Below are 19,611 nucleotides of genomic sequence, written 5' to 3'. Positions count from 1 at the left end.
TTAATTAAACACTTATTTACTTGAACATTAGCTGGATATACATCTTTTTTTTTGCCTTTGTCACTCTGAGATGGACTGAGATATTGATACATTCCAGGCTGATGGAATATATACAAAGGGAATAAGACTCTTCTCCTTCTGCTCCAGGAATCCAGAAGTGGCTGTCTTCTCTTTTCCCTTCATTAAGTGCTATATCTGTCCTCAAAAAATAGTCTTTCGAGGGGAAAGTTGTACAGTGAGAGTTATAAGAAATCTTACGAGTTCATTCTAAAATGACATTGGATCTAATAAAGTTTCAAATAACTCCGACTGTACAACTTTTCCTTTAGAGAGAGATATATCTCTACATCAGGCGTGTGGAGCTATAGCCCCATTTTATGACTTGTGGACTTCAACTCCCAAAATTCCAGAGGCTGGTTCAGAAATTCTGGGATTTGAAGTCCACAAATCATAAAAGGGGCCATAGCTCCCCACCCATGCTCTATATACGGAGCTACCAAGCACAACCTGCAAAAATCCAGATGACCACTATATGGCAGCAGAGAGAAAGAAGACAACTGTAACGCTGTGATGCCAACATGTGGATTTTTGCAAACCAAATCTGGTAGCTGTACTAGATATGGAGCATGAGATTAGAAAAAAAATATATCAAGGTGCCTTATTTGAAAGGCTTTGTCACCCATGAGGCTCTCGGCGATAGGAAAGCGAATGAGATGCATGGATTTAGAATCATTCAGGTGTTAAGTCCTGAACTTATAGAATTAATTTTCACAGGGAGAAGCAGACATGAAAAAGACAAACTACGATCCCCTATTGCTAAGTCAATCCATAAACAAAGGAAGGAACACATCATTAAAATCTGACAGGCAATAGTCTGAAGACAGAGTAGATCAAGTTCTCAGCCGGTCGTTTTCAGAGGGTAAGTTCACAGGAGAGTTTCCATCCGGGATAAGGAAGAGGGGCAAACTAGGATGCTATCATAAAATTTAAGTGATTTCTCATGCTGTAAAAGCTGCTCCTGAAGAAGGCTCCCTCTGAATCCTTCATCGTAGTCTTCCTGGAGATTATTATATCTGCAAAGCAAAAATAAATTAAACCTCTTTTGCAGTGCTATAAAACATAAGGATATGCTTAAGGTCTTCGAAGTCTAATATAAGGAAGGGCGGGGGAATCAAAGAGAAAGGGAGAGTTGCTAAATCAAAACAAGGATGTCATCCTTGGCCAGATTCTTTTTATAGAAGGATAAAGTTGTCTGTCAAAAGAAGGTTTAGGAGTGGGAGGTGAAGTCACCTATCAACCCCCAGCAGAGGTAGGGTTCAAAGTTTTTAGCAAGCGGTTCTCTGCCCGGTTGCTGGGTGGGCATGGCCATGGTGGGCGTGGCCTAGTCGGCCTCCTGCACAATGGCGGAGGGTGTGTGGCATTTATGCCCTGCCCGGGCTCCGGAGGTTTTTTTCGAGCCTCCGGGAGGGTGAAAATGGCCTCCCCCGGCTCCAGAGGCCGTAAATGGGCCCATTTCCAGCCTTCCCAAACTTCTGGTTAGTCCGTTTTTCACCCTCCTCGAGCCTCTGCATGCGCCCTGCACTTACCTGCATCCAAAATGGGCTGCATGGGGATTCCCGGAAGGGGATGGGTGGGCGTGGCCAGCCAGGGGTGGGATTTGGGAGTTCTCCAAACTGCACAGAATATTAACTAGAGGTTTTCCCAAACCCCCAGCAGCCCACCCCTGAACCAGCCTGGACAACTTTATGTTTTTCCAATGTAAGCCTCATTTCTGATAGAACTACCCTTTTTTGAGAAAGTTTCACTTCCGAAAGCTAAGCAAGGAACCCCACACCATCAGACTCCGCAGTTTCTAGACCATGGAAGAATATTTTATGAACAAGAAACCAAAAATTACTGTTCAAAATTACAACGCCACTGGAAAAAAGTGACTCATGACCTGTTTTCACACTTACAACCATTCAGCCTCCTCATGGTCCCATGATCAAAATTTGGATGCATGGCAACTGATTCATATTTATGACCATTGCAGTGTCCTGGAGGGTGGGTGGGTCACGTGGCCCCCTTTTGAGCCTTTCTGACCAGCGAAGTCAATGGGGAAGCCAGATTCAATTAAGCGGGTTACTAACTTAACAACTGCAGTGATTCCCTTAACAACTCTGGCAGAAAAGGTCATGAAATGGGGCAAAGCTCCCTTAACAACGGTATCAATTGTGGTCATAAGTCAAGGACTACCTGTTATCTCAGATTTACTAGCTGATATCTGCACAGGAACCATTTAAAGTCACCGTAGGAGGATATTTCTTCAATTTATTTATTTGTTCTATAAAAGATTAAGATACCAAGAGCTGAAAAGCTAAGGACTTACTTGTGTGAAATGGTCCAGAAGCCTAAAATGTTCACAATCATTAATGAGGCCAAGAAGAAGAAAAATCTCTCAAATTTACCCTCATTTAGAACGTTTGGAAACCACTCACCTAGAAGGATGGGGGAAAGAAATATACATAAATTAAGTGAAAAATCCAAAATACAAGGAAAGGATTGCCAAACTCTGCTTGCAATGGGGTTTTCTGGCCCAGTCTCATAACTGCAGAATTATTGTTCTGTTATGGATTATGGGTCAGTTTCTGTATGATTGCCTTCTTAGTCTAAGATGTAGTGGGCAGCTGAGAGCCTTCATGAGTCCCCCCCCCCCCCAAATTCATTTTTGACATTCTTAAAGCTCCTTAGGATGGCCCTGCCAAATTCAGCAGCAACGTGGCAATTTTCAATAGTCCATTTCCCTCCCTCTCTCTTAAAAAAAGAAACAAGCACCTTAAAACAGTAACACAGATTTATTAAACCTCCGGGAACCTTAATGTGCCTACATCATGCCACAATTCAAGAAAAAGGAACCGAGTTCTGCCAACTGTGGAAACATCCCATGCTGCCCATTTTAGCTTCAGCACAGTGGCCCCCAATCTTTTTTTTTAATGAAAATTTTGAAAAAAAAACTTACAAATATTTACTTCCCTCCCCCCAACCCCCCCCAACCTCCCCCCCCCCGACTTCCCAGAACCAATACAGGGTATACATCTTTAACAAAAACATTCTAAAATAAACTTAAAAAAAATAATAATATCATCTTTCATTTGGGCTTTAACTCCTCCTTGCTAGGCTAGCTCTAAACAAATCATATCATTCCTTGTTTCTTTAGTCATAAGCTATCTGGAATTTCTTAGTCCCATATTTATTTTGAGTATAGTCAATCAATCTTCTCCACTCCAGTTTATATCTCTCGTTTGAATGGTCCTTGAGATATGCTGATATTTTAGCCATCTCTGCTAAGTTTGTTACTTTCAATGTCCATTCTTGAATAGTAGGCAAATCTTCCTTCTTCCAGTATTGCGCCACCCGCAGTCTAGCTGCGGTCTTTTTGAGCATCAGGGACTGGTTCTGTGGAGAAAGGTTTTTCCGCGGATTGGAAGGGCGGGTTGGTTTTGCATGCTGCCTGCCTCCCGTGGATGGGGCTTCTCTTGTTGCTGACATGACGCAGACGGGTGCTGGTCCATGAACCAGGGGTTTGGGACTCCTGCTTTAGAAAATATCCATTCGTGGTTTGATTAAACATCAGCCCATCCTTTCTCCCTCCTATCTTCTTCCACTTCTCTTTCTCCACTTAAACATCTTAATTCTCCTTGACCTATCAGTGCATCTTAACCCTCTAGTTCAGTGATGGCCAACCTTTTCAGCACGGAGCACCCAAACTGGAATGTGCACGCACACATGCACCAGAAACCTGAAGACCAGCTGGGTTTTGGGTTTCTGGCTTGTGCATATGCGCTGGCCAGCTGGACTTCACACGCACCCGAGTGCCAGAAACCCAAGGACCAGGTTGCCAGTGCGCATGCTCCTGTTCTGTGGGTTTCCGGCGCTCTGGCATGCGCAAAGACCAGCTGGCCGGCACGCATGCGTATGCCAGAAACCAGAAGAGCAGCTGGCGAGGGCGCATGTGCCCACAGAGAGGGCTCTGCGTGCCACCTCTGGCACGCCAGCCATAGATTCGCCATCCCGGCTCTAGTTAGAAGATCTGCAGAATAAAGTTATGATGCTATTTTATTAATTTATTATGTGATTATTTTCTTTTATTAGTTTTATTAGTAGTAGTTTTATTGTTTTTTAGATGAGAGTTTTATATTCCTGTAAGCCGGCTCGAGTCGCCATGTGCGGATAGGCGGCAATATAGATTTCCATAAACAAACAAACAAACAAACAAATCAATCAACCAATCAATCAACCAACCAACCAACCAACCAACCAACCGCTAAGATTCAACTTGCACAAGTGAGGTTTCTGCAGTGTAAACCTACTGACCAGTAGAAGCCGAAGAGGGATGGAGAGCAACTGGGCTCTGAACTTCTATTTCCTTTCGTTGTCTAAGCTCAACGCTCCTTAAAATCATTAATATAATGCTACTAATCCTACTTTTCTGGTAAAAGTTACAGTAACGGAATCTTGCAGGTCTGAAAATGCTTCTCACCTTCCTACCTTTAAATTCCAGAAAATTAAATTGGGTCCTTTCTGAGATGCTTCCTTCATTGTCATTCATGCTTTGGACCTCCCTTGTTTAGCAATGGAAATTTTGGCTCTGTTTGGGGTCCTCTGTACGAGGTCTACCCATATATGATGGGTGGAATCAGAGCCAAATGAAATCAGAGACCCCCTTTTTGGGGGGAGGGAAGGGATTTCACGTGCAAGTAGTCCTCAATTTGCAAACTTTGAGCCCAAAGTTTGCTTTGTTGCTAAGCGAGACAGTTCTTAAATGAGTTTTACCCTGTTTTACGACCTTTGTTGCCACCGTTGTTAAGTGAATCACTGCAGTTGCCAAGTGAGTACCAATCTGCCTTCCCTATTGGCTTCGCTTATCAGAAGTTCGCAAAAGGGGATCGCGTGACCCTGGGACACCACAACCGTCATAAATATGAGCCAGTTGCCAAGCGTCTGTAGGGGATGCTGCAATGCTCGTAGCAATGGCACTTAGACTTATATACCACTCCATTGTGCTTTTACAGACTTCTCTAAGTGGTTTACAGAGTCAGCCTATTGCCCCCAACAATTTGGGTCCTCATTTTATCCACCTTGGAAGGAGGGAAGGCTGAGTCAACCTTGAGCCTGGTGCAATGGTGGGTTGCAGGTGGTATGCCCCAGTACGGGCATACCGATGCCTGCCTGGAGCACCAAGAACCGTTCCGGTACAATACTCTGGAAGGCCCACTCGCCCGAGTTCCTTACCTGTATTTGAGGTCTTTGGGGATTCTGCGCATGGAGCGCATAGCACCTGTGCAGCGCTCCGCCGAGCAGCTGGAATGTCACAGAGGCTCGCAGAGGCATTTCAAGAGGTAAAGACACAGGTGCATGCTGCAAGTGTGCACACTGTGTGCGTTCATGTGATGAATGCCGTACCGTGTTGCGCCGTACCGGTTGCACCAGGATCCGGAACCCACCACTGGCCTAGTGAGATTTGAACTGCCAAATTGCAGTCAGTTGGCAGTCAGTAGAAGTAGCCTGCAGTACAGAGGTGGGTTGCAAATCCCAACACTACCGATTCATTCGTGCTCGCTTGCGCTCGCGGGTGACAGTTCTGCACATGCGCAAAAGCCTCTGGGTGGGTGGGTGGAGGGTGGGCAGAGCCTCCCGCCACTGTCACTACCGGTTCACCCGATCCGGGAACAACCCATCTTTGCTGCAGTACTGCACTCTAACCACTGCGCTACCGCGGCTCATTCTAAATGTGAAAAATGGTCATTAATCATTCTTTTTTTACAGTGCTGCTGTTTTAACTTTGAATGGTCATTTAATGAATGGATGTAAATCAAGGACTACTGTGCATTTTTGAGTCTCTCGCTCACGCTTCTGGTGGAGATTTAGCTCCAGCAGCCTCAATTCTTTCAGCATTTATCCACTTGAATCCTAGAGGCATTGTATAAGCACAGCTCTCAAACAAGCCACTTTCTTTTTATTCCTTGGCTCTACTTTCCACAGATTGTTAGATTTATAGTCTTAAATTTCCCCCTTTAGTTTAAGACTGCCTACAGTGAAATCATTCTTTTTTTATCTTTTTCCTTAAGTCTAAAAACCTCAAAAATTCAGTCTTCCTTATCAAAGCCTCTAAGTTTTATATGCCTTTTTGGATGCTTAAGCATCTGTCTTCTCATTGTTAATTTCCTATTAACTAATATTAATTTATGAATATTAAATTTAATAATTTAAGGTTAGGGATACCATTAAAGTTTAATAATATTAATGTTTATTATTTAATATTAACTTAATATTAACTCATTTACTCTTAACTAATTGGGTTCTTTTTATCATACGTGCTTTGCAAAATAGACCGCGAATGAACTGAACTGAAGAAGCTTCTTGGATGAGAAGCGAAACGCCTTTATTGGGGAAAAAAACCAAGGAAGTCCAGTTGCCTTTTGAAAAAGCATCTTTGGGACAACCACGATCTGGATAACTGAGAATAGACATCCCACCTCTCAATTACCACTATCATGATATACTGGAAGAAAGCTCTGGGCTAGGCTTTTATGAGGAACTAGTAAAATTCCACTACCATGTGAATTAGAAGGAATCATCTATATACAGTATATCCTATATAAAAACCAAGAACCACACTCACTCATCACAAAATCTCCAGAACTGTAAAGCCTACAAACTTGAAATTTGGTATGTATGTTCCTCTTGGTTTCTAAGCGCTTGTTAAGAAAGCATTTTTTGAAATGACCATCAGATCATTATACAGTAATTAACAGGCTCTGATGCTAAGTAGTTCTACTCCCCCTCCCCACCTGAAAAGAACTCTGTTCCAACCGCCAGTTGCCTCACATTCTGTTACCTCAAACTGGCAGATATTGCACTCCTTCACTCAGGAGCTGTCTGGGGCTTCTTACAGTACTAAATGTCAGTACCTCATCAAAATGTCTACGCCTTCCACCTATGGAACTACTTCCGGACTCAAGGCGGCGGGAGCGCTATTCCCTTATGTGTTTCAAACACCGACCACGACTGAGCCAACGAATTGAACCGGAGTGAGCCAGATTTCTCCTGCATTGCCTGATCACGATAGTTTCGTCGCGAAGCAGAGGTATCCAGCTAGTATTAATAATATATTTCAACATTTAGGTTGTTGGGAAGAAGTCAGTGTGTATGAAGGCCAACACCAGCTAAAGAACTAGAAGCTGTGGCTTCAGGTTGTTATCTATACAATAATGAATTGCTTCAGACCAAATTCCTTCACTCTTAGCAACCAATCCAAATCACAGTATATGAGTTCACACCACAACTTTGGGAAAAGTTACTTCTATAACTGTGTGTATGTGTGTGAGTGAGTGAGTGAAACAACGACGAGGGATGGTGGGAATAAGATGCATTATATATCTCATTAAAATGTCAAGGGATGCACAAGAGTCTTTCGTAACCAGCTTCCTCAATGTGTACTGAAAATATCACTGTCACTTGTCATCTGTTTGCACTCGTCAAACTTCTAAAAAAGTCTTATTTTATCATATTCACACTATCTTTCAGAGATGTGATTTTTAAAAAGCGATTAGTCTCACTTAAGCCTCTAAGTGAATATCTTATCCACTTGTGCTAGTATAACACAACTCTGGATGAACAAGATGCTACTACTGGATGCAAATCAGAGGTGGTAGTCAGCCAGTTCTGACAGGTTCTGGAGAACTGTTAGCGGAAATTTTGAGTAGTTCGGAGAACCGGCAAGTAGGCTGGCCCTGCCCCCCACTACCTCCCAGCTGATCTTCTTTTGTTGCCCTGAACAGGAGAACAAAGCTGGAAAGCAGGTTAGTGGGGTGGGGAGGGAATGGGGATTTTGCAGTATCCTTCCCCTGCCATGCCCACAAAGCCATGCCCCACAAAGCCACGCCCACAGAATCTGTAGTAAAAAAAATTGAATCCCACGCTGATTGCAAATAATGATTACATGTTTCTCAACCTTAGCAACTTGAAGATATCTGAACTTCAACTCCCAGAATCCCATGCTGGCAAGGGAATTCTGGGAGTTAAAGTCCACACCTCTTTAAGTTAAGAAACCTGGTTTAAGTATTGGAACTTCTAACTTCTGTCCCTATGTGGGGACTGGAATATTTGGATTCAAAATTAATTCAGGGCCAATAAATGGGCCAGACTGTTATAAATTAGAACCACTTCTTAGAAATCAGATTGAAAGGAAGTTCTTCTCTATGCATAAAAGCATGATATAGCATTGGTGAAATTTGTTTCTGTACTAAAATCTCAATACAAAATTCATACTGGTCAAATTGATTTGAAAAATAATGGGATACAAAATAGTTCCATCTACGTTTTCTTGTTAATTTCACCAGGACTAAAACATGGTTAACTTTTTTATGGGTTAGGACCCCAGAATGCAATCACTCACTCAGACAAATGATTGTCTGAGTGATCGTGGGCGCACCGCGGTTCGCCCACATAACACCGATCCTCCATGAGCTGTGCTGGCTACCTGTTGATCTCCGGGTGCACTTCAAGGTCCTACTTACCATCCACAAAGCGCTCCATGGTAGTGGGTCTGACTATTTGAGAGACCGCCTTCTGCCAATTACCTCCCTGCGTCCCATCAGGTCGCACAGGGTAGGCCTCCTCCGAATTCCATCCGCCAGTCAGTGCCGACTGGCGACTACGCGGAGGAGAGCCTTCTCAGTTGCAGCTCCGACGCTATGGAACAATCTCCCCGTGGAGATCCGCACCCTCACCACCGTCCAGGCCTTCCGCACGGCCCTTAAGATCTGGCTATCCCGTCAGGCCTGGGGATAGGACTTTACTCTCTCCCTGCCCGAATGCCGAGTGAATGTTGTGCTTTTATTGTTAATTATTTTTACTCACATTTTCTTTTATGTCTTGTCTTGCACTCCCCTCCCTCATTATTGTAAGCCGCCCTGAGTCCCCTCAGGGAAAAGGGCGGCCTATAAGTGTTTAATAATAATAATAAAAAAAAGCAAAAAATAAAAGCTATTTAATACCGTTAAGTGAAGCAATCACTTTCCTTTGGTTTATTTATTAAGCACGTTTATATAGCTATCCAAAGGTCTTAAATGCAAGGATTGGTCATCAAGTCACTTTTTCACACACCCACACCCCGTTAGTATTGCAAATGGTTGCTAAATGAGGTAGTCACTAAATGAGGCCTACCTGTAAGATACCAAGATATTCCCACACCCCTGCCCTTAATGGAAGACTCACATTCACCACAACAGAGAAGAGAATTTAAAATAACAGGTCCATTCATAAAAACAAGGCTAAAGACCCATGATGGCAAACCTATGGCATGCATGCCAGGGGTAGCACGGGTGCCGTCACCAGCTGCACTTCCGGGTTCCATTGTGTGCATGTGCCTGCGGCCAGCTGATCTCTTCCGAGTTCCGTCATGCCCATGTCCAGTTGGTCTTCACGCATGTGCGTGACGGAACCCAGAAGTGCAGCTAGCAATGGCAAGCAAGTGGTCAGCTATTCTCTTCCGGGTTTCGGTGCTCCGGCGCGGGCGTTCCTGTTTCGAAAAAGGTTAGCCACCATTGCTATAGACTTCACCTCTGCTTCACCTAAAAACTCTGAATATAAATATAATCCACGCATTGTCACTAAGCTGAGAGTTAAGGTAAAATACTGCCTCAAATTGCACTCTACTCCTGGGGACCACATGGGATGGTTAATCAAGTTTTCTTTGACAACAATAGAACTAATCTGATCATCTCAATTACACTTGGGGCTCCTTGGAGAAGGAGTTTTGCGATAATTTATTGACCGCTTTTAACCATAGCAACTTTTGCTCTATCAGGTTTCCGCAGCAGCTTTAAGGAACGAGCTGACGATTCTTTTAGGCGATGACAGGATTTTTTTTTCACATCGCCATGAAGGATTCCAAAAATTGAGTGGGGGGAAGAAAAGGAGAAACTGAAGCTCCAGTAATATTGTTAACCTGGGTCAACTTTCACTGCTATGCTAAGGTGAAAAGGTTGATATCGTTATCCTTTATGTTGTTTTTACTGGAGCTTTGTAATCCCACCTCCAGTCTTTTTGATTTGTCAGCCCATAAATCTAAAAAATAAATAAATCAAATCCGTGGCAACCTTGATTTCCTAAATGTGACTAGCTCACTGCAGCCAAAGTAAAATGAAGATAAATAGTCTTCGGGGAGGGAGAGTAACTATACCAATTGTTTACTACATAGAACATCTTTTTTTTTATTTAAAGGAAGAAGCCGAAACGTTGACAATTCTAACTATATTCTGGAGGTGGATATCTGTAGGCTACACAAGGCCCAAGACGCCATTTTATGGCCCATCAAAGCAGCCCAAGATCACATTGCGAGTTATGGGCAGAACAATTTACTACAGATAACCTTTGACTTACAACTGCTCTTTTAGCGACTGTTTGAAGTTACGTCGTCATTGAAAAAAGCAACTTATGACCATTTTTCAAGCTTATGACTCTTGCAGCAACCCAGGGGTACGTTTCATCCAGCATTACTGCTGGTTCAGTGCGCACGCATGTGCAGTTGCCTATAAATAGGTCTGCGCATGTGCAAAACATAAAAAAAACGGTGTTGGACCAACCGGGGAAACCGGTTTGGGGTGTGTGGCGAGCATGCCATCCCTACCGGTTCGGAGACCCAGTCACCATTTCCACTACCGGTTCCACTGAACCAGTGCAAACCGGTAGGAACCCACCTCTGCAGTAACCCCACGGTCACCCGGGGTCATGCGATCCTCTTTTGCAACCTTCTGATAAGCAAAGTCAACGGGGAAACCAGATTCATTTAACAACCTTGTTACTAACTTAACAACTGCAGTGATTCATTTAACAACTGTTGCAAGAAAGCTCGTAAAAAAGGCAAAATTCACTTAACGAATGTTTTTGGGCTCATTTGCAGTCGTACACCGAGAACTGCCTATATTTTGTTTTGCTCGCCCGCTCCCACAAAAAGGAGGCAAAGATTACATGCTTGCTACTTATGTCATCATTGTCTCACAGATCTTGGTTTGAAAAATTGCCCATCCCTAATCTATGCCCATTTCTCAAATGTGATTGTCTCTGTCTCTCTCTGTCTCTGTTTCTCTCTCTCTCTCTCTCTCTCTCTCTCTCACACACACACACACACACGCTATAAAGTGAGCACCGATAAATTTTTTTTTGAAAAGTATATCGAGGTAGCTCCTGGGTAGAATAGTTGTCTTTTCTGTAGGAAGACTGTGGCACATTTGTTCTATAGGCAATCCTCAAGTTAGGACCATAATGGAGCCTACCCATCATGGCCCTAGATCATGTTGGTCATAAAGGGGCACTTTATGACCTTGTTTTGCAACTGCCGTTAAGTGAATCCACAGTTGTTAAGCGAATGCCGTGGTTGTGAAGAAATCAATCATTTGCTCTGGGTGCGGGTTTGCCAAAAACCTGAGGTAAATTCTGGTTTTCAGCAAAACCATCATAAAATGTTGAATGTATGTTGAATGTTTATTTTATTTATATGCCGCCCTTTTCCCCCGAAGGGGACTCAGGGCGGCTCACAACTCAAACCAGGGAAGGGGGATACAAACAAAAAATTAAAAGGACAGAAAACAATGCATAATTTAAAACACACAACAGTCATACCATTCGAGACGGGGGCAACAATTCTTTAGCCCCAGGCCTGTCGGAACAGCCAGGTTTTAAGGGCTTTGCGGAAGGCCTGGAGGGTGGTGAGGGTTCGAATCTCCACGGGGAGTTCGTTCCAGAGGGTCGGAGCAGCCACAGAGAAGGCTCTCCTCCGGGTAGTCGCCAGTCGACACTGGCCGGCGGATGGAATTCGGAGGAGGCCTAATCTGTGGGATCTAATCGGTCTAGTGGAGGTAATTGGCAGCAGGCGGTCTCTCAAGTACCCAGGTCCAATACCATGAAGAAAATATGATCATGTAGCTGCAGAATGCTGTAAAAGGGCCTCAAGTCAGTGAAGATTTGAAGTGAGATCACATCAGTGGTGGGTTCCAGTGCTGAGTTCCACGTGGACACGCGCTGTCTTGCTGTCCAGCGATTCCTCCGCAATGCTCCAGCTGCTTGGCAGAGTGTCGCGCAGGCATTGTACGTGCCATGCGTGTGCACGGAAGCGCCAAAGACTTTAAAGACAGATAAGGAGCGCGGGCAGGTAGGCCCTCCGGAACACTGTACCGGAGAGGTACCCGGTGCTCCGGGCAGGCTCCAGTACACCCGTACCAGGGCGTACTACCTGCAACCCACCACTGGTGAGTTCCTACCAGTTCGGACCGGTTCGGCTGAACCAGTAGTGATTTGGCGGCCTGGATCGCTGGAACCCAGGCCTGCCACACTCCCAAACCAGTTCCCTGGTCAGCGCCGTTGGTGCCGCCATCTTGTTTTTCAGTTCTGCATATGCTCAGAACAATTTTAATTGCACTGCGCGTGCGCGCAAGCACAAAGCATGCACACGAGCAAACTGGCAGTAGTGCCGGGCAGAACCTACCCCTGGATCACATGACTATGTGTTTTTTGGGGGGGATGACCATCAGCATTTTAAATTTGGGTCATAAGTAACCCCCAGAGATAAATCTATTGGAATTTTGAATGGTCACTGAGCAATCAGTCACAAGTTGAGTATGCCCTGTACTTTAGAGAAATTAATACTAACCATAAATATATGAGAAAAAATTAGGTGAATGAAATCAAAATACCTCTCGTTGCTGTCATGGCTGAAAACATTTTAAAGAGAGAACACTTTAAACAGAAAATGAGATCTCATTTATGTACATGTATTTTAAAATCACAGAATCCTCTCTCAAGCACAGAATCTAGATTCCACACACACCCTTTTCTTTTAAAAAAAAATTGAAAAATTTCTTATTCTTACAACGGTTGACGAAGTTATGTTGTAATTGCAACTTGACGGTGAACAACTTCCAGAATTTCGCATAAGAATTTCGGCAGAGACAAAGCTCCAGAAGATGACAGTAGTGTCTCTTATTATGTGAAAAGTAGAATATGTTATGCAAAACAGGCATATATTTAGGAAAGAAAGACATTTCCTCTCCTTAATTGATTTACACAAATTGCAAAACAAAACAAAACAAAAGCTTTTTCTTCAAGCAGGATTGTCTGCTTGAGAAGCTACTGTGTTTCTCCGAAAATAAGACCGGGTCCAGATTCGGAGCTCTGTTATTGGCTGTAGAGGGTTTTCCGGAAGGCTCTGATGGCAAAATGGAAGCTGGGGTAATATGTGCAAGTGGTGGCAAGCAGCCACAGAAGAAGTGGGCTGCAGAAGAAGGCCAGGCCGGTGTCAGCCAGAGGTAGTATGCTGCCGGTTTGCACTGGTTCGGGCGAACCGGTTGTGGTGACAGCACAAGCTCCGCCCACCCACCCTGATGTCATCACTCATGTCCAGGACGTGCTCCTGCTATTGAACTGGTGGTGAAGAGAATACAATACCATTACTAGTGTTGGGGTGTGCGCAGTGGTGGGTTTCAAAAATTTTTCGAACCTACTCTGTGGGTGTGGCCTCCTTTGTGGGAGTGGCTTGCTGGCCATGTGACCTGGTGGAGTGGCTTGCCGGCCATGTGTTCTCTCTCTCCCTCTCTCTCTCTCTCTCTCTCTCTCTCTCTCTCTTTCCTTCCTTTTGTCTCTCTGTCTCTTTCCTTTTTTCTTTCATCTCTCTCACTTTTCTTTCTTTTTTCTTTTTTTTTCTTTCTTTCTTCCTTCCTTCCTTTCTCTTTCTCTCTCTGTGTGAATCAGTCTGTGTGTGTGTGTGTGTGTGTGTGTGTGTGTGTGTAAGTGTGGGTTTCCAAAATTTTGAACCTCTTCTGTAGGTGTGGCCTGCTTTCTGGTGGAACCTCTTCTAACCGGTTCGGTAGATTTGACGAACCGGTTCTACCGAACTGGTGCGAACTGGTAGGAACCCACCTCTGGGTGTGCGAGGCCTGGTAAGTAAGGCAGTCCACACTCCCATCCCTACCCTGGCTTATTTTTTACCTGTGCGCCTCGCCCCAGCACCTGCACCTCGGGGTGGGTGGGGTCTTAATTAGCGCTCATTTTGGGAGTAGGGCTTAATTTGAGCGCATGCATTCAAAAAATGATAGGGCTTCTTTTTGGGGTGGGTCCTATTTTAGGGGAAACACAGTACAAACTAGGAGGATGGCCGTTCTATTTTGCTGTTAGTCACACAATCTAAATGGATGACTTCGGACCAGTCACTCTTACTCAGCCCAAACTACCTTGAAGTGTTGATGCTGCGGAGAAAATAGGCAGGCGCATTATGTGCGTTGCTGTCAGGTATGAAGAATGCAGACCACATGTTAAGTTCCAGTCAAGCTGATGTATTGCTCATGCCTATACAAAAGGATTCCATCAACTAACTATATGAGCAAGAGATAAGGGTCAAGAGAAGTCAAGAGGGATTGGAGATAGAACATTTGTGAGAATGTAATGATTCCAGGCTGATCCCACTCTTGACTCCACCCCCACCTCTGCTTGATTTTCTACAACTGCCCTTAAATTGTACAAAATAAAGGTGGGCTTATACAGCTGAAAGAGGTAATTGAAAAAAGGATATACACCCTTCATGGACCAACACTTATTTGTAGATTATCTTCACGTACTGCTAGTAATGTGGAATAGTTTGTATAGTGTGGTTTAGATTATTAGTGTGCTATCCTTTCTATATCAGATGAAGACATTTTAACTCTTCAAGACTTTAAACATCTATTAATTTTTGTCCAAATCCTTTATCTTTTTAAACTTCAGTGTATTTTCACTGACTGCTATTGAGGTGATCCAGGTTTTGGCCACAACCTTTATGACATACCAATACACATTTATTGGTGACAAGGCAGTGGTGGGATTCAATTTTTTTATTACTGTTCTGTAGGTGTGGCTTGGTGCATGTGGCATGGTTTGGTGGGTGTGGCCTGATGGCGTGGCAGGGGAAGGATACTGTAAAATCTTCATTCCCTCTCCACTCCAAGGGAAGTTTACTTCAAAATCCCCATTTCAGCTGGGACTCGGGAGGCAGAAAATACATTGGGGTGTGTGTGTGTGTGCAGTCAGAGGTGGTATTTGCCGGTTCTCTGAACTACTCAAAATTTCCGCTACTGGTTCTGGTCAGAACCTGCTGAATACCACCTCTTTGACAAGCCAATAACAAGCTCAGCTGACAAGCTCTGTGTCTTTAATAAGAATATTTGTTTCTATTCCTATTTGCATTTAACAATGATCTAAATTGCGTTGATCTGAAATTTTATTTCAGGATTTTCTAGGATAAATCAGACTATTTTAAACAAAAGCTTGCTTTTTTAAAAAAAAAAAAATTCCACTGGAATTTTTTGCTGTGTTCGATTTTGTGTTCATTTCTTGTTTTGACTTCATTCTATGCTGTTCTTTTAAAATTATTACAGAATAACAGAATAGAATAGAATAGAATAGAATAGAAATTCATGAACTCGATAACTGCAAACTTTACTGAAGGGTGTATCCAATATTTAGAATAGAATAGAATAGAATAACAGAGTTGGAAATGTCCTTGGAAGTCCTACTCCAACCCCTGATCAAACAGGAGATCCCATTTCAGACAACCGGTTGCCCAATCTGCTCTTAAAGAGATTATATTATTTATAACAATTTTAGAAATGGATCATCTTATGTGCTTAATACAAGTCATTCCAGAAAAAATATTGGCACAAACATTTTTTTTAAAAAAAAAGCTGAAATGCATTTTTAAAAAAAACAACCTTCTGCCCACCCTATGCTCTGGGAGTGTAATGTAAGGGCTTTTAATTCATTTTCAGAGGAGAATTTAAAAAAAAAGTTCTGTAACAGCTCCTATTAATTATTCTACCTTTCAAAATTGGAATGATTCATTATATTATGAGGCATACAGCCATAGATTAGTGACCTATCTTAATCATGAAAAAAATCAATTCATTGCAGGTTCTTAGACTTTGCTACGCATTTCTAATGGATGTCAATGGTCAATAGGTCAATGGTCGATAAGAATAGCTACTTAGAAAAGAAGTAAGGAAAAACCACCTGTCTTAGTTTGGCTGCAGAAAACATTTTTTTTTGTGAATGACCAACAGATTATTGTAGGAATTTTATTGAACATTCACATCTGATAGTCATCCTATGATTATTAATCTTATTCCTTTCATAATGGGGAGAATCAGCTAGGCAGCCAGTAGAAGAAGATAAAAGAGATGGAAAATGCGAGAGGACAGAAATAATGTGGAAGGTTTTGAACATTTTCCCAATTTGATTTGAGAGAGAGAGTTGGTCTTTGGTGATGAGCAGTATTAAGGGGTGATTACAAACACAGACAATGCGGTGTAGTGGTTAAAGTGCTTGTCTAGCACTAAGGAGAACCAGGTTCAAGTCCCTCTCTCAGCCATCAATCAAATGGGTCAACTGGAAGTTCGTCCCGAACTTCCGGTTGAATGGTTGGGCTGTTTTTTGCCCTCCCCAGGCTTCAGGAAAGCCTTCGGAGGGTGAAAACTCCCCCCCCCCCCACAGACATGGGGGGTTGCGCGCGCATGCACAGGTGAGTGGGTACGTGTGCACTCCCAATAGTATGCGCATGCACATTTTTGGCACACCTTCAGAAAAAGGTTAGCCATCACTGGCGTAGAGGATAATTTTATTTATGATTTACCCGTCACATTCACATGGTCGCCCATCTCTCAAGCAAGCGAGTCTTGGCGGTCCTAAAACGCTACCAGAACTTGAAATATTTTGACATGTTTGTGCTCCAGTTAAATCATACAAGCATAAATTGTTCAGGACCTGTGGTGGCTCAGTGGTTAGAATGCAGTATTGCAAGCTACTCTGCCGACTGTCAGTAATTCGATTCTCACCGGCTCAAAGTTGACTCAGCCTTCCATCTTTTCTATGCTCGGTAAAACAAGGACTCAGATTGTTGGGGGCAATACGTTGACTCTGTAAACAGCTTAAAATGTAACGATTCCCTCACACATGTGTGCTAGTTGTTCCCAACTCTAGGGGGCGATGCTCATCTCCGTTTCAAAGCCAAAGAGCCAGCGCTGTCCAAAGACGTCTCCATGGTCATGTGGCCAGCATGATTAAATGCCAAAGGCGCACAGAACGCTGTTACCTTCCCACCAAAGGTGGTCCCTATTTTTATACTTGCATTTTTTTGCATGCTTTCAAATTGCTAGGTTGGCAGAAACTGGGACAAGTAACGAGAGCTCACTCTGTTATGCAGCATTAGGGATTCAAACCGCCAAATTGCCGACCTTTCTGATCAACAAGCTCAGCATCTTAGCCACTAAGCCACTGCGTCCCGTTAAAGAGCATAGAGAGGGCTTAAAGCACTGTGAAGGGGAATTATAAGTCTAAGTGCTATTGCTATAAATGCTACAAAATATTTGCATGGGGACTGATAACCATTACCGCGTGCAGAATGGATAGGAACAGAAACTAAAGAAAGTTGGACACATAGAGAGCTCCCGAAAAGATCTCATGACAATATGCTCCTAACTCAAGCGAATGGGAACTGATCTGTTTCTTTATAACGAAGCACTTAGCATTCATTAAAGGGCAATCCCCCATGTAAGAAAACAATAGGAAAAAAAGTAGAAAAGAATAGTGAGATCAGGACAGAGACTAAATATATGGGAGATTTATGGGCTTTACCTTGTGAGCCAATGTAAGTTGTTTGGATAAGGAAGGCACCCATGATGCAACCAGCTCCATTGAAGAAAGTCAAGATTTGCATGGCAACCCCACGAATTTGGCCTGGCAGAAATCGGAATGTGATGAAGACACCTTTGCAATGGAAGAGGAAAAATAATTATGAAGAACTACTATCCTGAGGATGGAGAGAGACAGACTAAACCAGTGGTTAGGGAGGTGGATTGGGAGAGGGGAAGGAAGCAGGAGTGGGATTCAGCCCAGTGATGAAATTCAATTTTTTTTTACTACCAGTTCTGTGGGCATGGCTTGGTGGGCCTGGCAGGGGAAGGATACTGCAAAATCTCCATTCCCACCCCAGTCTGGGGTCAGCAAGAGGTGATATTTGCCGGTTCTCCGAACTACTTAAAATTTCCAGAACTTGCTGAATTTCACCCCTGATTCAGCCGGTTCAGATCGGTTCAAACTGGATACTAATTTTACATCTGCTTCACTGGTTGTTGCAAGGACTGGCTGGCCACGCCCACTCCACCCCGCCCTTCCCAGGAATCTCCATGCAGCTTGAAGGGGCTTGTTGGGCAATTCCTATTGTGGCTGAATGGCTTTGCCCTGAAGGATAATCCCATCATCCTGGAGCTGAAGATCTTTTGTCTTGTAGATAGGCTGGCTTGGTCTTTCTTATTGGCACCAAACATCTGCTGGTGGCAGGGAACTGTTCTCTGAAACTGCCCAAGGAGGATGCTGACACAGTTCTACCAGAAGAATCATTGAGTCTGTCATCTGCACCTCTATAACTGTCTGGTTGGGTTCTGCAACCCAATAAGACAGACACAGACTTCAAGAGGATAACCAGAACTGCTGAAAAAAACAAGTACTGCCAACCTGCCTTCCATTGAGGACCTGCACACTGCATGGAGTAAAAAAGTGGGCCTTGGAAATATCTACAGACCCCTCACATCCTGGACATAAATTGTTTCAAAATCCTACCCTCAAAATGACGCTATAGGGCAATGCACACCAAGACAACTAGACACAAGAACAGTTTTTCCCCGAATGCCATCACTCTGCTAAACAAATAATTCCCTCAACACTGTCAAACCATTCACTGCCTTACTATCACTATTAGCCTTCTCTCATCGTTTCTATCACCCATCGCGTCCCATCTTACGACTGCAAGACGTTGCTTGTATCCTTATGATTTATATTGATATCGATGGTTTCCTGATTGCTTATTTGTACCCTATGACTACCATTGTACCTTATGATTCTTGACGAATGTATCTTGTCTTTTATGTACACTGAGAGCATTTGCGCCAAAGACAAATTTCTTGTTTGTCCAATCACACTTGGCCAAGAAAGAATTCTATTCTATTCTATTCTATTCTATTCTATTCCATTCCATTCCATTGTTTCTGTATTAATTCTATTCTAATCTATTCCATTCCATTATTTGTTTCTGTTTTAATTCTATTCTATTCTATTCCATTCCATTCCATTGTTTCTGTATTAATTCTATTCTAATCTATTCCATTCCATTCCATTATTTGTTTCTGTTTTAATTCTATTCTATTCTATTCTTCCATTCCATTGTTTCTGTATTAATTCTATTATAATCTATTCCATTCCATTCCATTGTTTGTGTTTTAATTCTATTCTATACTATACTATTCTAGTCTATTATATTCCATTCCATTCCATTGTTTCTGTATTAATTCTATTCTAATCTATTCCATTCCATTATTTGTTTCTGTTTTAATTCTATTCTATTCCATTCCATTCCATTCCATTCCATTGTTTCTGTATTAATTCTATTCTAATCTATCCATTCCATTCCATTATTTGTTTCTGTTTTAATTCTATTCTATTCTATTCTATTCCATTCCATTGTTTCTGTATTAATTCTATTCTAATCTATTC

At 43.0% G+C, this 19,611-nt stretch overlaps 1 protein-coding gene across 1 annotated transcript in view; it reads right to left on the bottom strand.

Moving 5' to 3' along the window:
* Positions 1-470: 470 nt before the first annotated feature.
* The window catches only part of LOC116511229 (solute carrier family 15 member 5-like), a 31,916-nt gene continuing 12,775 nt past the window's right edge, over positions 471-19,611 (bottom strand). The window contains 3 exon segments of the mRNA XM_032221100.1: positions 471-1,073; positions 2,369-2,477; positions 17,698-17,829. Coding sequence (XP_032076991.1) covers positions 926-1,073; positions 2,369-2,477; positions 17,698-17,829 — 389 coding nt within the window. The 3' untranslated portion in view covers positions 471-925.

The sequence above is a fragment of the Thamnophis elegans genome, chromosome 7 (assembly GCF_009769535.1).
Source record: "Thamnophis elegans isolate rThaEle1 chromosome 7, rThaEle1.pri, whole genome shotgun sequence".
Lineage (NCBI taxonomy): Eukaryota > Metazoa > Chordata > Lepidosauria > Squamata > Colubridae > Thamnophis > Thamnophis elegans.
This window is presented reverse-complemented; position numbering and strand designations above follow the sequence as displayed.